The sequence below is a fragment of the Echinops telfairi genome, unplaced genomic scaffold, assembly GCF_000313985.2.
Source record: "Echinops telfairi isolate 266 unplaced genomic scaffold, ASM31398v2 ScPeMD7_7469;HRSCAF=8507_0, whole genome shotgun sequence".
Taxonomy (NCBI): domain Eukaryota; kingdom Metazoa; phylum Chordata; class Mammalia; order Afrosoricida; family Tenrecidae; genus Echinops; species Echinops telfairi.
Genome location: NW_022111372.1, coordinates 33,251,830 through 33,260,069, shown reverse-complemented (window position 1 = coordinate 33,260,069; position 8,240 = coordinate 33,251,830). Strand labels below are relative to the sequence as shown.

General features: G+C 46.7%; 1 protein-coding gene across 1 annotated transcript in view; it reads left to right on the top strand.

Annotated features, from left to right (window-relative positions):
• The window catches only part of DSCAM (DS cell adhesion molecule), a 617,895-nt gene that overhangs the window by 500,510 nt on the left and 109,145 nt on the right, over nt 1-8,240 (top strand). The window contains exons 19-20 of the mRNA XM_045284541.1: nt 305-460; nt 4,815-4,948. Coding sequence (XP_045140476.1) covers nt 305-460; nt 4,815-4,948 — 290 coding nt within the window. The remainder of the gene's footprint in view (nt 1-304; nt 461-4,814; nt 4,949-8,240) is intronic.

Here is an 8,240-nt window from a genome sequence, read left to right as displayed (position 1 = left end):
AAGATTTTTCGTTCTGATGATGCCTTATACCTGATCCCTTCGACACCTCATGATCTCACAGGCTGGTGTGCTTCTTCCATGTGGGCTTTGTAAATTGCTCTGTTTTTCAATACCATTTCCTGCCTAGTGGCCTGTAGTGGCTGACCAGGAGTCAAATCACCCCATGGCAGCTGTGTCACTCCTTGACTGTGCCCAGGGCTGTTGTGTCATTTCTGTGCCTGACAGTTGGCTGCTTGTGGTTCAGGGGAGGAGAACATTGATACCGATGGTAATGGGATTGTCCTTTCTTGTTCCTGTTCTCTAGAGCTGGGTGACATTAAAAACGTCACCACCACCCAGCCTTCCCTGGAGCTGGATGGGCTTGAAAAATACACCAACTACAGCATCCAGGTGTTGGCCTTCACCCGTGCTGGAGACGGGGTCCGAAGTGAGCAGATCTTCACCAGGACCAAAGAAGATGGTGAGAAGGGGGAGGGGTCACTGGCGGAAAGCTCGGTGTCTGCCTTCAACACCAGCTGGAGGGTCCCCAAAGCATTGTTGGGCTGAAGCTACTACTGGAAATGTCTGATCGGAGAGCCCACCTCTCTGCTCTCAGCTTTGTTCCCCACCAACCTCTGTGCTGCCCTCCCAGATCATCCGACTCAATGGAAAGCCAAGCCAGGATGTTATCTTATGTTATTCTTATGTTATCGTTACTGCTTCATGCTTTTCTCTTCCCCAAGAGTTTTCCTCCCTTTACTGATGAATGCTTTTCCCTGCTTGCCCTCTCTCCCCCTTTCTTTTCCTTCTTCTTGTCTTTCTCTTCTCCCTCCTCATTCCCCCTCTCCCTTTTTTATGCCAAATATTATTTTAAACAAGAATGTTCTTTGTCACAAAGCTGTGATATTTATCATGCATGATTTCTACTGTCCTCTCGGAATAATGTAAGTGGCCCTTTTGCTACCGGTAGAGGCTCTGGTTCATCCTCTCCTTCTCTTGGAAAAGTTTGCCTCGGACCCACGTGCTACCATGCTGCACTGATTAAATCAATGTAGAGTAAGTCCTTAATTTTAGAGTATCATTATTTTTTTTTATTCCTTGAAAGAATTCATGATGCTTTAGTAACATTTTATTTGCTTCTTGGCTCTGTTTGTTTCAGGTAACTAATTTTTACTGTCCTAAACCACCATTTGTATTTGGCAGTGGAATTATTGTGAGAACCTACAAAAACCATATGACAAAGAACTTTTAAAAAATTATTTTAAAGGAAACTCTGAGAGCCTTACCCATGCTTGTTTGAAGAACAATTTGAAATCTATTAAGTATGATAGCAACAATGAGAAACATTGCCTCCACTTTAAACAAAGAAGGAGCAATTACTATCAAATTGGTCTTTTTGTTGAGCCTTCTAGGGCAGAGCTCCTGGGGCTCTTTTCCCTAGAAAACTAAGCAGGGTGGGGATAGGCAAGCCTTTACCCATTGTTCATGACCTTCCATATGTTGGAAGGTTTGATGTCTGATCACCCTTTTCTGTTGCATAGAATATAAAAAGTGGTGTTGTTTTATGCCAGAACTGTCCCATGAACACGATGCTCGTGACCTCTGTTCAGAAGCCTGGTAGATTCTTCCTTTAGGACTTCAGAGCTTGCCCTCCTCCACTTCACTCTTTGCTCTCACTCAGAAGACCGGAGTTCCCCAAACAGCCCTATCCCCTCACTTTTACACATTATTTCCCCCCCGAACCAGCATTTCTTGTAATTTAGAGTCTGCACACTGGGTGCTCATCATTAGCTTTAGTTTTCAAGGTCACACAGGTAGCTCTTCCTGGGAATGTGCAGGTGTCAGCAAGTAGTGCTAAAATGAATTGGTTTCTTTAGGGATAGCTGAAGTCAAAATGCAGAGCCATTAGGAAGTTACAGAACTATAGAGATATTTACAAGGTGAAGAGAGTCATAATTTAATCGAAAAATATGCAATATTGAAAGGCCTATTTTTAGATGCTGGTTCATTCTCCGGCTTCCTGTGAGACTTTGGACACTACCTCGCCTTCTGTGCACTGGACTATCCTCATCTGCAAAATGGCCTTACCAGGGCTACTTCCCCGAATCCCGATAAAAAGTGTAGTGTGATATGTAAGACTATCTAGCTGAGCGAATAGTAGGATGCTTCTGGGCACTGAGTATTTTATTTGCTCTCCACTCTTCCTGGCTCAGGGCAATGTGGGGGTGGATGTGAAACATTCCCTATCTTGCTAAGCAGTAACACAGTTGCCACCGGAATCATTCTTTAAAGAGCAAAATGACTCCCAGTATAAATGTTGCCATATGCATTTTGAAGAAGAATGTACAGAAATCCAATAGGAAGGAAAGGTTTTCTACCGCTCTACATGGACTGAACATTTTGGATCAATTTTTAGTTAATTTGCCAGTATTTGAAACAATAGAGTTCTGCCTCAAAACCTGACCCCTCAGAACAAGACCTGATTTGTCAGTCACGTGGCCTGTATTTTCTATGCGGTGCCAACAGGTACGGAGAAGTGTTTGATTGTGGAAGACCCCTGTTGGGCCGGCCACGTATTTGCCCTATGGAGAAGGCGACGAATCACACTTGTGATAATGGTAGTGGGTTCATGAATGGTGCTGAGCTCGGTGCCAGTATTTACTGGGGATATCAGAATTGTCTAAATGAAACCGAGCAGAGACCGGTGGAGGAGTGACAGACAAGTGTAGTCATGATTTACCTCCCTGACTCACACGACTCAGTTTTGCAATTAGAAATGGCTAAGTGTGCCAGCCCTCTTTGCAGCCTGTATGGTTGATCTAGGAAGTTTTTGACTGGTCTATAGAGCTGAATACAATTGCCTGTTAGATTTAAGGGAGTCGCAAAAGCTAACCAAAACAGAATAAATGTTTAAAATATAGATTCTATTTGTGCTTCTGTTGTAAAATATTTAAAATGCAATTTATTCCTTTTTCCAATTAATATTTTTACCCTGAAGTGATAAAGTAGATCCCATCTTGCTCCTTTTCTGAAAATGTGAACAATGTATATGCATAAATAACTGAGTATACAGCTAATGCACAGACCACTGCCAGACAGTGTATGGTAAGATTTCAAAAAGTTGTGGGGAAATTCCATTTTCTTTTCATTCAATTTTTCCACATACTGTAGAAGCCCCCTTATATACTATATAATCTTTGCCCTTCATGTATTAAAAATATCTTGGGGATCAAACCAAATTTAATTCCCACTCTTAATAATCCTAGAGTCCTGAGTAGAACCAGCCATGTGGGTTTCTGAGATGGCGTTTCTACGACTTTTCAGGAGTAGAAAGCCTCATCCTCCCCCGCAGAGAAGCTGGTGGTTTTAAGCTGCTTGACAAAAATGGAAAGAAAGATTTTATAGTTTCAAATGGTGACTCTACCATTTATTCAGTCTACCAAATGTTCAGTCTACCTTGGCTCTTCCAAACGTTGCTCTGTGTTGTTCTGACTTAGAAGGAGAAAGGTAACTATGTGACCTATGTTCAATTCACAAACCATTTAATTAACAGCAAGGTAACAGTGAGCAGAAATGCATTTTCTCTAAATTATGGAGGCCAAAAATCCAAATCAGGGTCTCTACCAAGTTGAGTCCTTCTTGTTCTTAGCCCTGGTTGTTTCATGGTTCCCTGGTCATTCTCTCCTGGATGGCCTCTATTCCCTCAGCTGTGCATTTGTGTCTATCTAGTCTGCTCTTTCTTAAGTGATTAGATATAGAACCCACCTTTCTCAGATACACTCTAAGTGCATCACAAAGAAAACATTATTTCTGAACAAGATTTGGATCTACCTATACACCTTAGGATTCTAACATGCTTTTGTATGGGAGGGGTTGGGCACAACTTAAACTATAACAATGAATGATTACATTGTCTTTGAGTCACCAAGAGACTCAAAAATCCTAACAGGGGCTTCAAAGGAACTTACATTGGTTTGAATTGTATGGCCTTCAACAAGGTTAGAGCCTTGTTCCACAAGAACAATTAAGCCCAGGAGGACTAGAACAAGAGCCTGAGGCTTCTTTCGCAGCCGCTTGACGCCTTTTTTGTTGTCTCCATGATCCCCACTCCCTCCACTCTGGTGTTCCTCCTCCCGCACAGAGACAGAAGGGCAGCTAGGGGGGAAGAGCAGATTTCTCTGTGTGCCATCTCACTACCAAATCAAACTTACCTTTGTTACCACCACATTCCGCCATCTTCGATGGCTTACAGAGGCCTGTGTAACATCCATGAACAGTGAGTTCTTGTCACAAAAGGCCTTACCCATCTCCTGAGCCAGAGGAGACATCATTACAAAGTGTCTGGGGGAGAACAAGGTCCCTGGTCGGTGCTTAGCTACCAACCTGAAGGTTGGCCGTGCAAACCCCCTCAGCCACACAGCAGAAGACAAGTCTGATGTGCCTCCAGGAAACCTAGCTAAGGAAACCCCGTGGGGCAGGTGCACTCTGCAGTGCACGGGTCCCCATGAGTTAGAATCTGCTTGTGGGGAATGGGTTTGATTTGGGGGGCAAAGAAGAGCAGGGTCTCTAAATAGCAGAGGTCGTTCACCCTCACTTCTCAGAGGCAAGATGTACAATATTGCAGGATCCCAGCCTGTTCAGAGCCAAATGTCCTGGCAGAAGGACTGACCCAGAGCTAAATTCGCCCTAAGTCAGAGGCCAGAAATCCCTGAGAACCGAAAAGGTTAGGGAAGCGCCCAGCAGAATGTGGGGAGGAGGGATGGGGGGTCGGGGCGGTGGGGGGTGGGGGAGCGGTGGAAGCCCCACTGCTGTGACTAAATGACCTGCACTTGTAGTTCCAGGTCCCCCGGCGGGGGTCAAGGCAGCCGCGGCGTCCGCCTCCACGGTCTTCGTGTCCTGGCTCCCCCCTCTCAAGCTCAATGGCATCATCCGGAAGTACACCGTATTCTGCTCCCACCCTTACCCCACGGTACGTTGGCGAATAACCAAGAGCCTTCCTTCCCAGCAATGGACGGGTCTGTTCCTTTGTTTTTCCACCTGCTTGGGTCTCTGCATGGGTTTCTTTTTCCCTTGTCTTGTCCACACACAAAGCCATGCCCTCCCAGACAGCGCAGTCATGAGAAGGGGTACGACCGACCGGGCCTGCGGGCTGATCACAATCAAAGCCCAAAGGGCTTAATTGTGCCTTCCTTGGCAGTCAGTGGACAACACCTATTGATTTTGCTGTTTGGCTCCATGCACTTCACACTTTCATCCCTCCCAACCCCCTCCTGTAATTCTTCCCACCTCATGTCCCTTCCCGCTCCATCCCCCACTGAGAAAGAGCAGCAGGCAGGCCCTGTTGTGCTAAAAATGAGGAAATTGTTTGAGGAAACGTGACCTTTAGAATGTCCATGGGAGGTGCAAACAGTTAAATGCTGGACTACTAATGGAAACGTTGGAAGTTCAAGCCCTACCCCCCACTTCCCAGGTACCTAGCAGGAAAGATCTGGAAGGTGCTGTGGAACACGGCTCTGTTCTGCAACCCAGGGGTCAGCATGTGTAGACATAGACTTCATGGAAACTGTTAAGTAGCATGACCCTCCTAGCATCCCTGAGTGGGGCAAACACTCAACGCTCTTAGCTGCTAATGGAAAGGTTGGGAGTTTGAATCCACCCTGAAGTGCCCTGGAAGGAAGGCTTGGGGATCTATTTCTGAAACCTCCGCCATGGAAAGCTCTGTGGATCCCAGCTCTACTCTGACACACATGAGGCCACTTTGCTGCACTTGCTTGGCTGTGCCTCTTGCGGTTCTGGTGGTGAGCTTAGGTTATGATAAAGGAATGAAGGATTAAGGGACTTACAATAATATAAAAAATGTAGATGCTTTAATGTACTTCCTACTGGATAATAAACATCAAGTTAAACGGTTTCTCAATTCAGAATAAAAGAGAAAAAACAGTCAAAATGAACGTTTCATAGAGAAAAACAGAAAAGCCAAAATGGCGATCACAGTTTTTTATTAATATCAAAAGCAGCCCCGAGTGCCATAAGCATTTAAATGCTCAACCACTAGCCAACGGTTTGGCAACTGCAATCCTCGCAAACAGGCCTGGCGGTCTCCTGCAAAACGCAGCATGGACAACGCACTGGAGCACCGGGCTGCTCGCTCTGCACACAGCGGCGCCAGGCGTCGAAATGGACTCAGCAAGAGTCCCCATCAGCAACAGTCTGCAAACCAGACAAAATAAAGCCCAGGTTTATGTGCCCGCTCAAGTTCTTAGGCCTCCGATTTTTTTTTTTTTTTTTTAGTATTTTCCAATGGAAATCTATGTTTGGTTTTTTTTTAATTGCCCAGCTTCTGATACAGAACTCAACAGATGTCGTCACTCGATGAGCGTCTGTGAAATGACTGCTCGGACTGAGTTATTAATTAATCTTATCTTTAAAGGGCGGTGCTCCTCCAAGTCCAGGGAAGGTGGGGGCCCGACAACCAGAGGATGAGACCAGGAAATTGTAAGGACAGGGAGAGCCATGGACAGGTCACCCAGACCCTTCCCTCTGCTGAGGAAACAAACAAAGTCACATGTCGGACTATGTGTATATCCATTGTACTACTTCTGGGAGTAAAGTGAGAAGCTAATGTTAAAATGATCCAGAATGGTTCTGGAAGCTTTGTGTGGGTTTTGTATTTGCTTTCCATCATGAGGTTAGCTCTCACCTGCAGGACTTTGTCGTGGAACGCAGATGGATGGATATGGTGGCTGCAACCCTGGTCTCAAACACAGCAATTGTGAAGATGGGGCAGGACGGCGGGGGGCTGTCATTCGGTTGCACAGAGGGTCACTCTTAGGTGGGAGCTGACTTCATGGCACCTAACCACCACCACCACAAGGCTAAGTGATGCCAAGCAGAAAAGAGGCTGCAGTGACAGTGCCAGGCTATCATACACCTGCACTGACACGGGCACTCCACCATTTCCCCTCCGTTTCCTCCGGGGTCTGCTACCACAGAAATACCACCAGTGGGAAGCTTTAAGGTCAGGCTGCTGGCTCTAGGACAAGGGTCTGTCTCTGTGCCAACTCTAGAGGAGGGACTTGGTCTCTTTGAGCTTCTGTTCCCGGGAGAGCTTGATGTGACTAAGCGTGTCTTCCTCTCTCTCTGCTTCTCTCACTTGCCTGTTTAATCAGCTTGAGTTCCTATCTGGAAAGTGACTGGTTAGCAACACACCCTACACTGAGAGGGCTTCATTAATATCACAGAGACAACCTCATTCCCAAATGGGATTACACCCATAGATACAGGGGTAAGGATTAAGGCAAATATAGTATTGTCCTGGAGCTGCCCTACTGAGGGGCCACAAAGAGGATGGCTTACAAGAACAGGGATTTCTTCTTGCACAATTCTGAGAAATAGGAGGCCAGAGTCAGAGGGTCCGCCGTGTCGTGTCAGTTCCCTGTGAGGCTTGGAGGGAGAATCTGTCCTATGCCTCCTTCTTCGCTTCTGCTGACGGCCGGTGAGCCTGGGCATCACTGGATGCCCTCACGCCAATCTCTGCCTCAGCCTTCACCGGGCATCTTTCCCTGTGTCCTGTCATCTGTCTCATCCTCTTTTTTTCGAGCGCTATTCAGATCGGACTCATGACACACCGACTCTGTTGTAATGTCCTGATAACCAATACCATTGTAAAAGACGCCACATCTCCACGAGGTCAGGCTCACAGGCCGGGAGACGGACATCAGCATATGTTTGAGGTTGGGGATTGCCACAAAGTCCACTCTGACTCCTGGTAACACCAGGCACACAGAGTAGACTTGCTCAGTAAAACACTCACTGTTATCAAATCCATGCCAACTCATAGGACCCTGTAGGACAGACTAGAACTGCCCCTGTGGGTTCTGAGACTGTAACTGTTCTCGGGAGTAGAAAGCTCCATCTTTCTCCTGCAGAGCGGCTGGTGGTTTTGAACTGCTGAGTTTGCAGTTAGCAGCTCAACATGGAACCATTATACCACCACGTCTCTTGCTGTGTGCGGCTTTTGATATGGTGACCTTTGGGAAGCAAACCAACAGGCCTCTTTGAAGGGTCGGAAGCATCCTCCCTGCATCTGGTGTGGGAGCACTCACCTCTTTGTGCACCTCGGGGACTCCAGCAGGTGGTTCCTCCTTGCCATCAAGCCCGTTCTGACTCACAGTGACTGCGGAACAGAGGAGCACTGTCCCAGAGGACCCTCACAGTGACTGCGGAACAGAGGAGCACTGTCCCAGAGGACCCTCACAGTG